The following is a 17,629-nucleotide window of genomic DNA, read 5'->3' as shown; positions in this document are numbered from 1 at the left end:
CCAAGTACAGCGCCCTGCAATATAACACTATTCGTCCATCCTCTCCTAGATTGATTTCTCTCTTTTACAAATCTTTGATATCTATCAGCTACCCTTATCGCAAGCTTCATCTGTAAACTGGAGCAAATAGGGTTGGATAAGTCCTGAGTGGTATCCTGTTGAAGATTCGAGTAGCCATTTCCTTTATCCAACTCATTTGTCACTTGAAAATTACTAAGGCGAGATAAACTCACAAAACCATGCTGCTCCCCATAGAGTGCTTTATTCTTGTCAATTTATTCCTGAATTCTGCCTTTTACCATTTCTTCTAATATTTTAACTACAATATTCCTGATATTGATTGGTCTGTAATTTGCTGTCCCTGTCTTAGAACCCCTCCCCCCATTTTTTTTTTAATGCTCTTCTGGATTGAATATGAAAGTTTCTCTGGTTTAGCATTTCTTCAGTATTGGGACCACATGTTTCTAAATATATACCAAGTTTAATAAAATAAAATCAGGGGTATCAAACTTCTAAAAAAGACTAGAAAAAATTAATTACACAAAGCAGGTGTCATCAGAACTTCACAATTGGTATATACAAACAAGTGGCCAGAAATAACTGTTCTATTAATTACTCTATATGGTTGGAAAAATTCAAGTTGTTGCTGTCATGTTCTGTGGCATGATGCATGTCATATCCCAGACCTGCAATTGTTAATTTTTGATGAAAACAGACCAGACTTGGTGCAGAATGTTTTTATTACATTGTGAGGGGATCAACCATCAATGAAACAAGTTGCAAAGAATTATCTTACATCAGATCTGGTTTCATCAGAAACCCAGCACAGACAGATCTCGAAACATTGTACACATTACAACACTAGGCATCATGATGCATAATGCATCTCACACATGAAACATATTAACATCTGACCTCCAGGGAGTCAGACACTACTGCACATCCAACTGTGCCTTAAAATGATTTAATGTTGTTATATTCAACATCACACTCAGGCAGTGCTTTCCATTCAGTGACCTCACTCCTCTGCTCACACATCTTTATACAGTTTTCAGCGATGGCCTCTTGCTCTATTCCCCTCCCTCTCTCATTTTATGAAAAATCTCTTCCATGTCAACCTGATAACTCCTCACTAGCTTATATCTCTCAATCCTATTCACAAGGCTTTGCAATTTACATTCTCTCAATCTGTCCCCGTAACATTCCACGTTCGAAAGACCGCTGGCAACCTTTGTGAATCTTCACTGGGCCCTTTCCGACATATCGTCACAATGAAAACCTGGTGACTAGATCTGTGCACAATAATTCATATGAGGCCTGATCAAGGTCTTATACAATAGCATCATCAAATTCCTGACATGTACCTTCAAGGGGTGTACACTATGTGATAGTACTACATGAAAATTTACATCATTACTAACTTCCTATCTACAATTTTCCTCCAAATCAGTCTATTACTTGTCAAGACTCCAACATTACCAGATCTTATATTTCTATCGTCTGAGGCACTTTGTACCGTATCAATCCACCTATATCTTGGTCTTCCTCTGGGTCGTTTTACCTGCCAACTTGGCAGAGAACGCTTGTTTTGCTAATCTTTCCTCATCCATTTTGTTTAAGTGACCATACCACCTGAGCTCTCTCATGAACAGATGCCATCTGTTCATGCCTATAATCTTTCTCAGGACTCTCATATCTGCGGTCTGTAGTCTTTGGTCAAGTGTTTTACTTCTGATCCAGCTCTCAGCTCCATAAGTTAAAACTGGTTTGAACACTGTCTTCTATACAGCTAATTTAGTGTTCCGACTAATTTCTCTCTTATTCCATATTAATTTATCCAATTGACTTCCTACCATACCAGCTTTGTTGGTTCTGTTATCTATTTCCTTATTTAATTTACCATCTTCACTAAAAATTGTGCCTAAGTAGCTGAAATGTTTTACTTGTTCCACAGGTTTCTCCACTCATAACACAGTTGACATTTTCTATGATTCTGCCTATTTTCATTGTCTTTGTCTTTTTATTGCTGACCTTCGTACCATATCTATTACATATGGTATGAAGGTTATTTAGTACTGTATTGAGAATTTTCTTGTGATACAGTGTTGTCTTAGTTGTAGAGTCTGTGTTAAGTATTGTATTTCTTCTGTACTGGGGATGCTGTATGCTTTATCCCTTAAGGTTTTTATTAGGCCTATTTTTTTCTTGGGGTGGTGGTGGTGTGAGGTAGCATGAAGGAATCTTCCTGTGTTTGTTGGTTTTCTATAAATGGGGAACGATAATCTGTTTTTTCTTTCATTTATTTCTGTTAGGATATCTAGGAAAGGAAGTTTTTTATTTTCTTCTAGTTCCAGAGTAAATTTTATGTTAGGATGTACGTTATTAAGATGGTCAGTTCTAGTGCTATTCCTGGCCAAATGATGAGAATATCATCCACATAGCAGAGCAAAATTTTTGTTTCGATGTGCCAGTTTTGTAGAGCAATGGGTTCACCCCTCTCACAAGCTCTAGCAAACCTCTATATGGAAAATTTTGAAAATAATGCTCTACAAAATTGGCACATCAAACCAAAAATTTGGCTCTGCTATGTGGACAATATCTTCATCATTTGGCCAGGAACAGCACTAGAACTGACTGCATTTAAAGACTATCTTAATAACTTAAATCCTAACATAAAATTTACTCTGGATCTAGAAGAAAATAAAAAACTTCCTTTCCTAGACATCCTTATAGAAATAAATGAAAGAAAAAACAGATTATCGTTCTCCATTTATAGAAAACCAACAAACACAGGAAGATTCCTTCATGCTACCTCACACCTCCGCCCCCAAGAAAAAAACAGGGATAAAGCATACAGCATCCCCAGTACAGAAGAAATACAATACTTAACACAGATCCCACAACTGAATGGTTTTTCAAAACTAAGACAATTAAGAAAATTCTCAATACAGCACCTACAAGAAACATAAATAAACAAGACTTCAAGAACGCAGTCACCCTTCCTTATATCAAGAATGTAAGAGATAAATTAGCCAAACTTCTCTACAAGTATAACATAAAAGTGACTTTCCTGCCACTTGACAAAGTATCAAAATCTCTTCATTCTCCGAAACCTCCATACCACCCAATGAAAAAAACCAGTGGTTTATAATATTCACTGCTACGTAGTACAGTGAACAAACATGTCCTACATTGATAAAAACTGTTTCACAAGAAAATTCAAAGAGGCAGCAAATATGATTAAAATTCCTACACAATGCAACAAAAATCAGGGTTTGATTTTAAATCAAGTTTGGTCAGAGTTTATTAAAAATTTACCTAGTTCAGACCTTGGACGGAGTGAACTACGGAACAGGACATCAAATAGCATTGTTTCCAGCTAACACGCATTAACAGTTGTATAGATCTGCTATTCTATAGATCTGATGTTCATAATACCAACAAATGAACTAATTTTCATAATTTCTTGTAGTTTGTACTTTAAACTTTTAGTTCTCTTTACCCCTGAAGATGTTAGTCTGACGACTAACGAAACTTGTCGGGTTTGTTTTTTAGTACTTGTTTAGTTTTTAATAATCATGTGGTCACAAAACCGGAATAATTCGATTGAACTTCTTAATCATAGAAACCTCCACATGATTAAGCATTCATTAAATTTGGTGGGATAGGGCTGAAGATGAAAGGCTATGAGGCCAATATATTTCTTAATTGCTTGTTCTTCAGCCATTTTATGAAATAAAGCCAGCGTTTCAAGGAGTAAAATCCCTGTTACCTTCATATGAAACTGGTTGCCTCACCTTAAATTGCAAGTAAAATATCCTGAATGGATCTGAAAGTAAAAAAAAAGATAAGACAGGAGTAAACTTGTTTAAAGAAATTTCAGAATATCAGTTAGTAAATGTATATACTGATCTGTATTAGTTTAGAATTGGACAGATTATAAGTCATATTTGTATTTTATCATTTCCTTATTCATTAGACTAAAGATGTTTTTATTTCAGGAGGATGAAAAATTACTGGAGTCTGAACTTCATTCACATCAAAAAATGTGTATTGAGCTTCAACTTGCAGAAAAACAGATTTTGTACAACATTTTAGATTATCTGACTAGCCTAGAAAGTATTAAATAATTTGTATATTTAAAATATACTTTTGTAGAAAGTTATAATAAATTTTTTATGAAAGATAGTTGTGTGTCCTTTAAAAAATAATTAATGACTGCAATCTCAGTAGGGTCTTGAGTTGCTTCCTGCTAGGTTTGCAGAGAAAAAAAAACAAAATATTTAATTAGAGAAATTTTTTCACCAATTTCAGAGTTAGTACAATCTTTGGTGCAGACATCTGCATATTTTCTACTGAAAAAAATTCAAATTTTTTAACCTTGCAATATATCAACCTGACAATATGAGGTTTAGGATTCCTCAAGTTACACATGCTTTTTTTTTTGAAGTATTTTTTATGCAGTCAGTGGTGTGGGAGTATTCTTTATTAAAGTTTAGGAAATGGTAAAGAACAAGTTGAAAAAATTTTAAGATATCCATGCACCAGGTGCTATATTTGCTGTGGAGAGAAGGGCAGATTTTTTATTGCACCGTTTCAGACATTTACGATAAAAAACTAAGTCGGAATTAAGAATTTCATTATTCTAAAACTGGAGGGCAAAATCCATCTACATGTACGAATAAAGAATAGTATCATTTGCAGTAAGTGCAAATTTAAAACATTAGTAAAAATTCTAAATACCAAATTTCACTAAAATCATCAGCTTGAGTGGAATTATGAAATATGTAATGTGGATATTTGGAATGATCTTGATGTGAGAAAGTAAAGAGCAAACTAAAGATGCTAACAGTTTCAGAAAATTTATTTATTACACAAATGCCACACAGAAATGATATACATGACTGAAAAGTGAACTATAAAAAGTTTCAATACACAAATAGAAATCAGCATGCTGCCCTCTGTTTGTGGCTGCAACATTAAACACACCAAATGTTTCTGCATGCTTTAGAAATATTTCATACCACTCAAATCAAATGTCTGCATAGAAAATTACGATGGAACTTTTTCTGATGACCTTGTTGAGCTGGTCATATATTTTACACAATTTAACTCAAGCACACAAACTGCTTTCTTGAGTTCCTATTTTACTATCATTCTTCAGTCATCCTAGTGGTCAGTGGAATGCCAGCTCTCCCACATTATTATTATATGAGACCTCTAGGGAGTCAACTCATTGAGAGAGGCCGTTCATTACCCATGATACATTCTCTTAAATTCATTGACACTGGATGCATGTACAACAGGGAAACTGTTCCACTCATTCACTGCTCTCCATATAACAAAAATATTTCATCAGCTGATATCCCATCACACCTATTCAAAAGTTTATAGGAGCCTCAGGCATCTCATCTTTCATGATAGGCCTCTACATATCATTTATTCTGTTTACTAGTGCCTGTAATGTATTTCCCATAAGGGTGCTTAAGGATCAAAGCTGTATAACTGAGAGGAGACCTCTACATAGTCTTAAAAGGAATGCAGAGAACTGACCAGGGCTGGAAATTTGGGAGTTAGCCAAATTGTATTCTTTATTGGCTTAAACCAAAAATATAAAATGATGGTACAACATGACAGAATTTCATGCCGGCTGGGGCATTACCCAATTAACAAGACTCCCCGTTATTTTCGTCAGGGAACCAGGACAAACAGCAAAAAGTCAGCTAATGGCGTAAATCTCAAGATCAGTACCTATCAACATAAGAAGCCGGCTGAGGAATTGGATAAGTACCAGATTGATATAATAGGGGTGACTGAAACAAAAAAGACAAAAACTGGCGAGATCTTTCTGAGCAATAAATACAAAATGTTATATTCAGGCAATGACAATCAAGGTAAAAAGGAGTAGCGATAGTTTTAAGTAATGGGAAGACTTTGGTAAGAACGTAGAAAATAAATATCAAGGAGGTGGGCAGAATATTCTGGAGATTGTTGAAGAAGCTCAGAAATGAAGGAAACAGTGCTGTAAAAGGAATTAGAGATGATAAAAGGTGACATGAAAATTGGAGAAAAAGATATCCTTGAAGTATGGAGTAATTACTTTGAAAAATTGCTAAATGAAACAAGCAGTGAAAGCATAGTAGTAAAAAACATTCAACAGGCATGCAATCAGGAATACATATCCATACTTGAAGTGAAAAAAGCCATCAAAGGCCTGAAATGATATTCGACCAGAAATGCTCAAGCACGGAGGTATAAAAGTCTTACAGTGGCTGCACTGCATAGTTCCTAAGTCCTGGATAGAGGGACAAATTCTGGATGATTGGAGTAGAGCTCTCATAGTACCTATATATAAAAAGGGAAATAAAACAATGTGAAAATTACAGAGATATTTCTCTGTTGAGTGTTCCTGGCAAGATTTATGGAAGTATACTTGAGAAACGGTTGAGAAGGATTGTGGAAGGAAAGCTTGGTGAAGAACAAGCTGAATTCAGACCAAATATAGGTTGTCAGGATCAGATTTTCACTTTACAACAAATAGTTGAGAAATCATGGGAAAACAAAGATCTGTATATCTGGAAAAGTCATATGTCAGGGTGCCAAGAGAGAAGTTATTAAAAATGCTACAGTTGTATGGTGTCAGTGGGGCATTATATCAAGTGATACTTAGTCTTTATTTGAGTCGTAATCAGCAGTTAGAATTGAAGGAAGTACAGGGAGATGGTTTAATGTTAAATTTTTGGTCAGACAAGGATGTACATTATCACCTCTGTTATTCATTATCTATATCAATTACATTATGAAGGAAAGTGGTATTAAATCTGATATCAAAATTGGCGATGTCAATGTCAGCTCTTTGCTTTATGCAGATGATGTTATACTTCTAAATAAATCTGCTATAAGTCTGCAAGAATCCCTGACTAAATTGAATAACTGTTGTAACAGACATGGTATGAAGGTCAACAAAACAAAGACAATGAAAATATCCACTGCATTGTGAATGGAGAACCTATAGAAGTAAAATATTTCAGCTACTTAGACACAATTTTTAGTGAAGATGGGTAAATTAAATATGGAAATAGACAACAGAATCAACAAAGCTGGTATGGTAGGAAGTCAAATGAATAAATTTATATGGAATAAGAGAGAAATTAGCCAAAACACTAAATTAGCTGTATACAAGACAGTATTCAAGCCAATTTTAACTTATGGATCTGAGAGCTGGGTTAGAAGTAAAATACTTGACCAAAGACATGAGAATCTGAGAAAGATTAGAGGCATGAATAGATGGCATCAATGGCAATATCATATTAAAAACAAAGATATTAGGAAAGAACTTGACATTGTCAGCATCCAAGAATACATTAGCAGAACTGAACTCAGGTGTATGGTCACTTAAACATAATGGGAGAGGAAAGATTAGCAAAACAAGTGTTTTCTGCCAGGTTGGCAGAAAAAATACCCAGAAGAAGACCAAGATATAGGTGGATTGATACGATAAAAAGTGCCTTAGAAGATATAAATATAAGATCTGATAATATTGGAGTCTTAACAGGTAACACTGATTTGGAGGAAAATTGTAGATAAGAAGTTAGTAATGATTTATATATTATATACTGTACGCCCCTTGAGGGTACATGGCAGGAATTTGATAATTATGATGATCTGCTACTAACACAAGTGTACAATCTGTATTGAGTAAAATGATTCTTCGACTTTTCATCTTTCTTTCTTTTACTTGCGGCATAACAATACAGTTCTTTTGATTTGGGTTTACCCTGTACAGCCAGGTTCTTTTCATACTCTGCTTTCTAAATGAGACTTAATTTTTCTGGCTTCCTTCTTATTGTTATGGGAGAAGATCTCTATGTAGCCTTTTAAGGAATGTGGCATACTGACCAGGGCTGCTAACCTAATGTCCAATCCAGACCTTCTTCTGTTGCATTCTGTTAGGTAACTGTCTAGATAGTGAAAAAACAAGGATAGGCTAGCAATTTGGAATTTACTATATTCCTTTTGGCTTAAACCAGAATGCAAAATGCTGGTGCAACATTATAGAATTTTATGCCAGTTGGAGCATCATCCAGTTAAACCAGAAAAGAAGGAGTAGCTATAATATTTAAAACTAAATACGAGGATAATCTTCTTGAATGGCAGGCAATATCAAGTAGAATGATGTGAGCAAATGGGAAGAAAGAGGGACTGAACACTGAGGCTCATTTGTGCTTATGGTCCCACAGAAGGTTCTACTAAGGAAGAAAAGGTCATCTGACACAAAAAAGGAAAAGTTGGTCCTTGTTGAAGATCTAAACATTAGAGTAGGAAATGATTACCAAGCATATAGAAATGTTTTGGGAAAATGTGGAGAAAACAGCAAAGCTAACAATAATAGTAAGTACCAGTTGGATTTCTATTCAGGACATGGACAAGTTATTACTAATACCATGTTCTTACATAAAAATGTGCACAAATTGACATGGTTGATTGATTAACTTGGTTTTATGGTGCAACCACAGCAAAGGTCATACTGCCCCAGAATATGGGTTACAGCAGTACACAGTGTATTGGTAAGTAAATAAATAAATAAATAGTTATAAGGAGATACAATAGTGAATAGTATAAAATATATGTACAAAGGTTAGTATTTACAATATGGTATCTACATATATACCAGGGGTGTGCGATGTTCATCCACGAAATATCAGTATCACTGATAATATATTTTTGCATTTATTCCCGTTAAAGACTCAAAAAATGGAACACAATATACTGTACTAATGCTTCCTTGTCCTCTTCACAAGGATAATAAAGCATTAGTGCTTCATGAAGAAGGCGCTTTTTGTCGTGTAAACAATGCGTCACATCCGCGTTAATAGCCCAGGTGTGCTTTCAAAATGCATACACCTTTCAGCCATTCGAAAAGATGTAAAGAGGGTGCAGCGTGTCAAATTCTTAGCGTTGTATTATTTTTAAACCACTGAGAAGGCATGTCTAGGTGAGCTTAAATTTTGAGCTCACTCAGCACCTAGTGGCTGTGATTGGTTATTGTGTCACCCAATCCAATTGAATGTTGTCACCTGTCATGAAGTTGAGAGATTACTATATCCGATGGCTTTATTACAAACAGCTGTTACACATGTTTTTTGAAAGTGGATGTTAGGAGAAAAATGCTAATTGTTTTTTTCTTTTGCTTGTGCAGTATAGCATCTGTTGAGGTTGCAAAGTTTTTTAACGGTATGGAGACATTTTATTCTAGTCTTCAGAAACAACAGACAGTAAAAAAATTATTCCTGAATAAAAATGAATATTCTGTGTGTTATAAGATGTTGTTGATCTTCAACAGAATACTAGCATGTGAGATTGATAAGACAGAAGAACTGCTGATACTAAAAAAAACAAAAAAAACTAATGAATTTAGGATTCCCGAAAGTGTGGATAATTCCAATAATGATAGGATGTTATGTATACTGAGTCTCAGTAAACGAAATAAAATTCTTGGAAAATGGAGCAAAATATACTAACCAGAGAAATACACATAACATGTGCAACAAATTTTACGAGATGATTTCCATCAAACCATATTTATTCATGCAATACTCTCTCTCCCATAAGTTTTTTTTTTTTTTTTTTTATTTATGTCATCATAAATTCACTTATTCATGTTTAGAATTTATAGGATCATGCTATTCGCTCTACCCAGCAACTTATAGGACACATATCACAAATGATAATTATTAATTCTTCTTTACCATTAATGAAAGTGTTTCTACTAACACTTATTCCTTCCTATTCTCACGTCTTATAAATGATGGTTCACATATTTTCATCTTTGAGTATTTCAAACATACCAACCAAATATAGCATTCTCCTGCATTGTTGTTTTCTAATCAATCATAAAATAGATTGTTCCCCCACTCTATGCAGAAGTAGTCAATGTTATCCTGCAATTAATTGCATTGGACCAATTAAGATGAGTGCTGATGTGCTATGCCCTCTCAAAACTTTCATACATCGATGGGCATCCATAGGGGGGAACGGGGCACTTCCCCCTGGATCAATTAAAAAAATTCCCCAAATTATAATCATAAAATTGATTGAGATATGTAACTTACCTTCGACTCTGGGAATGCTTTGTCTGTCTTAAAATTTTATTATGGGGTGGCCTGTTGCGGGATAGCCATAGAACATGTGTTTTATTGCAGTAATAAAACATGTGTTCCTGTTTTTGGTTCATCTTTTTCTGATTTGTGAACAGTGACCAGCAGTTTGCCCTCTGTCTAGTAAGTTATAGAGTGAAGTGTGAATTGTAAATTTATAGTGAAACAAATTTAAATGAAAAAATACATTTTTAAAAGGTAAGTGTATGTAATTTAATATTATTTTACTTGTTAGTTTTATGATTTTTTTGCTTTTAAACAGAAATAAGTTGATTTTTAATAAAATATGCCAGTCAATTTTTTAATATATGAAATTGTACTAAAAACTATTAATTCTGAATACCTTTTTTTCCCAAGAATTAAAGATTATTAAAATCGATGCAAAATGAAAATAATGTATTTATAGTTTACATTGACAAATAATGAAAGTGTTTCTATTCATTATTAGAAACACTTATATAAAAAAAGCTAAAAGACGTTTATTGATGTAATTATTTGATTAAATCAATAATTATAAAAATTTATTGATGTAATTATTTGTCTCCAAGCTCCCTCCCCCCCCCCCCTTTCTGAAAAACATGATAGCACACCCAACCGAAATGATCACGTGATGCCACTGATATATACAAATCTATAATCAGATTTGTTTATATCAGTGGTATATATATATATATCATTTGTATATATACCTGATGTCTTTGAATAAATTAATGTTTTTTAAAAATCTAAACACATTGTGCAATCTATCTGAGTCTAAAAACATATAGCTAAGTGTATAGGGCTTGGCCACATAAGTAAAAATGTAATTTCTCTTTTGTATGAAGCACTTGCACTCCACCAGAATATGACTGATAGTAAGATAAGCGTTATATTTCCCACATATAAATAATAATATGCTAGATGACTGACCTATGCGGAGCCTAGCAGGAACAACTAACTCTCTTCCTTGACTAAACTGCCAGTGCTTAATGTCATGTAATTTGTTTTGTCAGTGCTTTCTACCATGAATATTGCCATTGTGCAATCAACTTTGATTTTATAACCTGTATGTGTGTGTGTGTAGTCAGCATAAGGAACAGTCAAACAGTAGGTTGAGAAAGCATGAGCAGATCTAGCAGCTGCATCTGTGATGTTATTTCCCTTAATTCCAGTCTGGCTGGAAATCCAGCACAATTGAACATTGAGGGTCTTTATTTTTTGCACGAGTCGAAGCAAGTCGCCAAGCACTGGAACGTGTACTATACACTGGAGAAGAGATAGCCTTTAAAGAACTTAGAATCTGTATAAATTATGCACTTCTGGTAGGAGTTTTCTATGATAGTCACAAGTGCAAGTAGAACAGCATGCAATTCTGCTGTATAGTTGCTACAACCGGGTGGAATCTGGTTAGAGTGTAATGTTAGGTTGCATAGTCAACAGAGATATCTGATCTTTAACTATCTGTGTGCATTGAACAATTGAAGATAGACAGATGAAGGTGTATGAGACTACTAGTTGAAAAAGTGAGGTTGCAGAGGAATGCTGTTTTGTTGGTACTAAAAAATAAATAACATGCAATTTACAGACACAGAATACTAGTTGTAGTGGTGATGGAGGTGGGTGGTTGATGGAGATGATTCGTAGCAGAGGTTCGGTGTAGTAGTTGAGACAGTTGTAGGTGTCCTCCCTTGATGAGTTTTCGGACTCCTTGGAGGTGTCAGGAATAATAATAACGTTGTCAGCACCTCGTGCCAATAGCTTCCATAGCCTCATTAACATGCATACTAAAAGGATGGATGGCAGTCTGGCATGTGTGATACAGGACCTCCCCATGTAGAGTGATCTGGAAGGGACTTTATTTTTAGGACATAAGAGACATATTTTCATGTTAAGTCAAAGAGGGGAGAGGGGGTTCATTTGATTCGCAAAGAGCACTGGTAACTAATCAGATTCCTTGATGATGGATCAGGTCCAACCAACAGAGCTGCTTTCCTTTGCAGAACTGTAAACCTGGGATCCATAATCAAGCTTTGAACATACAAGTTCATGATGAATGCAGAGCAAGGAACATCAAGTTCCAGAGGCCAAGTTTCTGGAACTACAAAAAGGTATTACTAGTTTGACCAATTTTTAAATCAGGATGGGGTGGAGAGTGTGTTTCTGGCAGAAGTGTACAAAGATACTTTTTTTCAGCAGATAACCTGAACCAATAAAGAGATACAATCGATTGAAGTTATCTTTCAATGGCAACTTCCTCCCACAGTTGCCTACTATAGGAAGAAGCTGTTCAGTAACTGTGAGTTCGCTTTAACAGCAAAGATGATCACACTTAAGACAGAGCCTTGAGGAATCCCCTCTACTCGATGAGACTCTGCTGGATAGAAAGTTCTTAATAAAAACAGGAATGTAGAGGAAAGAAGATTAAACAGGTCCTTTAACATGCCATATCTCCAGGCTCTGTCATAGTTTTTTTCCATGTTGAAAAACACTGAAACCACATGTCCTCGTTTCAGTAAAGTGTGTCTTATACATGTTTCTAAATAGACCAAATAGTTATTTACATGGAGAGAAGAGGCAAGGAATAAGAAAAGTCTTAATTATTATGTTATTGTTGACAGCTATGTTTTCACACTTGGTTCAGGACATAAGAGTATACAGATGATTAGAAATATGAAGTGATCAGTATTTAGCTTTGAGCAGGATAAAATTGAATTTCATACTGAAAATAAGAGTACTTAAGAAATTTTTAAAATTAATCCAAGTTGATCAGCTTTTGAAGGTGAACTATAGACTAAAATACACAAACATCATTCAAGAAAAAAAAAATGAAAAAGTTTGAAAACAAGAACTAGACCCTGAAGAAAATATTGATTGATTCAGCTAGAAATGCATGTGGTGAGGTTGTAAGGATAGAAAAATCAGAACTTCCTGGTGGACTCGGAAAGTTAAATAGGCAGTGAAGAAAAGAAGAAAGCATATCAAAAGTTCCTGGCAAATAAATTAGCTTGTGTACTCTTAGAGAATACAGAGAAAAATATAAGAAAGCAAAGCACTATATAGAACTAGCTAAACAGAAGTTATGGGAAGACTTTTTGGTAAGAATATTGAAAATAAATATCAGGAAGTTATTGAAAATGCTTATAAATGAAGGAAAGAAGGGAAGAGCACTGTAAAACAAGATAAAGATATTGTAGATGTCTGGAGTAATTATTTGAAAGATTTCTAAATGAAACAAGCAGTGTCAGGAATACATATCCATACTAGAAGTAGAAAAAGCTATCAAAAACCTGAAATGTAGAAAGGCAGCTGAAGTAGATAATATTTAACCAGAAATGCTTAAATATGGAGGTATAGAAGTTTTACATTGGTTTCATTGCATAATTCAGAAGGACTGGTTAGATCGTCGAATTCCAGATGATTGGAGTAGAGATCGTGTAAGAATGGAGAGTTTTGAAAAGATGCTTAAACAATGTATCTGAATGTGTCCCTGAAGTTCAAAGAGCAAACAGGGCAGAAGAGAAATGAATGTGCAACCTTAACAAGCAAGACATTCAAAAAAAGATGATATGGAAGGAGTAACATCATCATCAAATTCCTGCCATGTACCCTTGAGGGAGGGGGTATAGGATGTTATGATAGTAATTCATAAGAAAGTTAAATCATTACTAACTTCTGATTAACAATTTTCCTTGAAATTAATCTGCTAAGGCACTTTTACTGTATCAGTCGACCTACATCTTGGCCTTCTTCAGTTGACTTCCTACCATACCAGCTTTACTAATTCTGTTGTTGTTTCACATGTGTATTATGTACAGATTTATGGGGCTCTTTACAGGTAATAAGAAGTCTAGAGCTGCAGAAACATCCGTGGTGCTCTAATAGCCAAGACATTTTCTCTCAGTTATGGAAGGTACATTTGGATTTGTGCTTTTGTTTGATTAAGGAATGAGGTTGCAGATACTGCAGCTAGGTCACCTTGTTTTTAAGCTTTTGCCATCTGCCTATTCTCTACATCAATTACAGGATCATCAGAGAGAAACAGTAATCCAATATCAGTCATCCTGGAATAGTGAAACTAATAACAAGCTCTTTCAAATTAAGCCTGAAATCAAATTCTGGCAGTCTAGTAAAGAGGACAGTGACCATAAATATGAAGTTGTTCTTTCTCAGCTCTGCTTAGGTCACCTTACTCCTTCCTGTTGAGGGTTGATGACTTGCCGATGGGCGAGTCCTGTGGTATTGGACTAACCATCATTCATATTTTGATCACCCCCCTCATTTCACCAATGTGTACAGTCACTCTTAATTATATTCATAATTTTTTGAGTCCTACATACTTAAGCAGATTTTATCAGATTCATCAAATATTATTTCTATTTTGCAAGTGTTACATGGCATCAATCTTTATCACCACATAGATATGTTCATATTGTATATGTTAATTTTATCAGTTAATGATACTCTACATGAGCTTTTATCACCTGGTTTATTTATGTTTTTATTAATTTTTATGCTTGTTTTTATACACCTTTTACATTAATTTTTATATACTAATTTTTTATGCTCCTTATTTATTCAGTATGATCATAGCCGGCACTGTTAAAACCAATTCAAACAAACTTAAATCCTGGAGCCTGTTGGTAGAATCTTCAAGTTTCACTTGATACTTACATATTTTCCCATGTTGTCAGATTCTTCTTTGTGGCAGTAATCCACTGTATCAAACTAATAGAAACCACAGGAGTAGTTTGCTATAGTGAATTTCTTTTAGCACGCTGTTTTGTGATTGTGATACTATAGTGAGAGTCCACAGTATTTTGAGCATACTGGCTGTTCATTGGAGGAAACAAAAAAAATTTTTTTTTTATCTCAACGGGTGTTTAAGGGTCAAAGCTGTATAACTGAGAGGAGGCCTCCACATAGCCTTTAAAGGAATGCAGAGAACCGACCAGGGCTTCTGACCTAATGTCCAATCCTCACCTTCTCGTGGTGCACCCTGTTGGGTATCTACCTGGATATCGAACAAACGAGGATAGCTGACCAATTGTATTCTTATTGGCTTAAAACAGTAAGTATACAAAATGATGGTACAACATGACAAAATTGCATTCTGGCTTGGGCGTCAAACGGTTAAACAAGGCCCCGGTTGTTTTTGCCAGGGAACCAGGGCGAACAACGAGAAGTCAGATACTGGAACAAATCTGAAAGCATACTCCAACTCAACATCGCCATAGTTAAAGATCGGTACTATCAACATAAGAAGCCTGAATGGCAAAGAAATGGAGCTAGCTGAGGAATTAGATAAGTACCAGATTGACATAATAGGGGTGACTGAAACAAAAAAGACAAACTGGTGAGATCTTTCTGAGCAAAAAATACAAAATGCAATTATTTAAATTAAGGGGATATTAAATCCCACATAGTTTTAAAACCGAATAAGAAACTCAAAGATTGGAATCAGAGAGTTTCTTGCCGAATATAGTAAAACTATAAAGTATCGGTGACACTAGCGTTAGCCAATGCAAGTGACCCTAGTACGTAGTACAATACCGGATGACTCGTTGCAAAGGTGGGGGAAGTTCGCAGAGTATATAAGTTCTTTTTGCTATACACTTTGGTATTAGGTCTAGCTACTCACTGATGAAGCCTCAAAAAAGGCTGAAACCGGTCTGGGTAGTGACCTCCTTCCATAATGTAATAACAGCATACATTTCCTAGGAAATGTGTTTTTACATTATGGAAAATACCTAAGAATAGCGATCTGAACTTCCCCCACCTTTGCAACGAGTCATCCGGTATTGTACTACGTACTAGGGTCACTTGCATTGGCTAACGCTAGTGTCGCCGATACTTTATAGTTTTACTATATTCGGCAAGAAACTCTCTGATTCTAATCTTTGAGTTTCTTATTCGGTTTTAAAACTATGTAGGATTTAATATCCCCTTAATTTAAGTAATGTTTTCATTGCCGAAATGAAGCTTATTAGCTCTTTATACTTAAGTATACAAAATGCAATATTCAGGAAATGACAATCAAGGAAACGAAGGAGCCATGGTATTCAACACAAAATACGAGGCTAATCTTCTTGAATGGCAGGCAGTCTCAAGTAGAGTGATGTGGACAAATATGAGAATGGGGAACTAGACAATGAGACTTACTTATTTGTGAATATGGTCCCACAGAAGGTTCTACTAAGGTAGAAGTGGAGGAATTTTTTGATGCTTTAGAAAAAGCAACTGACACAATGAAAAAGGAAAAGTTGGTCCTTGTTGGGGATCTGAATAGCAGAGTAGGAAATGAATTGTCAGACATACAAAAATATTTTGGGAAAATTTGGAGAAAAGAGCAAAGCTAATAATAATGGCAAATACCTGTTGGATTTCTGCTCAGGACATGGACTGGTTATTACTAACACCATGTTCCAACATAAAAATGTAGACAAATTCACATGGAGAGAAGAAGCAAGGAATAAGAAAAGTCTCATTGATTATGTTATTGTCGATAGTGATGTTTTCTCCCTGGTGCAGGACACCAGAGTGTACAGAGGATTTGTAATTGGGAGTGATCACTACTTAATCTTGAGCAGGATAAAATTGAATTTCATATTGAAAAGAATAACATGTAAGAAAGTTTTAAGGTGAATAAAAGTTGAGCAGCTCTCAGATGTGAACTGTGGACTAAAATATACAAACATTATTGGAAAAAAAATAAAAGAGTTTGAGAACAGGAACCAAACCTTGGAGATTCAGTGGCAAGCCTAGAAGAAAACCCTGATTGATTCAGCCAGAGAGGCATGTGGTGAGGTTGTCCACAAGGATAGAAAAATCAGGACTGCATGGTGGACACAGGACGTATAAGAAGCAATGAACGAAAAGAAGAAAGCATATCAAACGTTCCTCGCAAATAAGTCAGCTTTTGCTCTTAGAGAATACAGGGACAAATGTAAAAAAGCAAAACACTGTGTAAAACTAGCTAAACAAAAGTTGGGAAGACTGTGGTAAGAACATGGAAAATAAATATCAGGAAGGTGGTAAGATTCTGGAGGTTGTTGAAGAAGCTTAGAAATGGAGGAACAAATGCTGTAAAAGGAGTTAGAGATGATAAAGGTGACATGAAAACAGGAGAAAAAGATATCCTTGAAGTATGGAGTAATTACTTTGAAAAATTGCTAAATGAAACAAGCAGTGATAGCACACTGGTATCACTGCTTGTTTCATTTAAAAAACACTCAACAGGCATACAGTCAGGAATACATATCCATACTTGAAGTAGAAAAAGCCATCAAAGGCTTGAAATATGGAAAGGCAGCAGGTGTAGATGATATTCGACCAAAAATGATTTAGTATGGTGGTATAAAAGTATTACAGTGGCTGCATTGCATAGTTCAGAATGCCTGGATAGAGGGACGAATTCCTGATGATTGGAGTGGAGCTCTAATTGTACCCATATATAAAAAGGGAAATAAAACTGAATGTGAGAATTACAAAAGGTA

General features: G+C 35.1%; 2 protein-coding genes across 10 annotated transcripts in view; one reads left to right on the top strand and one right to left on the bottom strand.

Moving 5' to 3' along the window:
- Nucleotides 1–4,188, top strand: part of LOC150101403 (actin-histidine N-methyltransferase-like) — a 311,777-nt gene extending 307,589 nt beyond the window's left edge. For all 6 annotated transcript variants that reach the window (XM_090401040.1, XM_090401036.1, XM_090401039.1 and 3 more), the window contains one exon: nucleotides 4,002–4,188. In XM_090401040.1, coding sequence (XP_090257166.1) covers nucleotides 4,002–4,130 — 129 coding nt within the window. In that variant the 3' untranslated portion in view covers nucleotides 4,131–4,188. The remainder of the gene's footprint in view (nucleotides 1–4,001) is intronic.
- Nucleotides 1–17,629, bottom strand: part of LOC150101402 (uncharacterized) — a 150,751-nt gene that overhangs the window by 28,735 nt on the left and 104,387 nt on the right. Inside the window, exon 3 of one of the 4 annotated variants that reach the window (XR_016549090.1) lies at nucleotides 3,319–3,829. The exons of 2 other annotated variants lie outside the window; for them this stretch is intronic. Coding sequence is in view for 1 of the 2 variants with exons in the window: in XM_090401042.1 (XP_090257168.1) it covers nucleotides 3,750–3,829 (80 nt within the window). In the remaining variant the exon portion in view is untranslated. Of the gene's footprint in view, nucleotides 1–3,274; nucleotides 3,830–17,629 lie in introns of those variants that run through there. One more of the 4 variants, XM_090401042.1, reaches the window with a different exon arrangement.

Source organism: Typopeltis vanoorti, chromosome 11, assembly GCF_054136105.1.
Source record: "Typopeltis vanoorti isolate ZY-2024b chromosome 11, IOZ_Tvanoo_1.0, whole genome shotgun sequence".
Classification (NCBI taxonomy): Eukaryota; Metazoa; Arthropoda; class Arachnida; order Uropygi; family Thelyphonidae; genus Typopeltis; species Typopeltis vanoorti.
The sequence above is the reverse complement of the archived record's forward strand: the minus strand, read 5'-3'. Positions and strand labels throughout refer to the sequence as shown.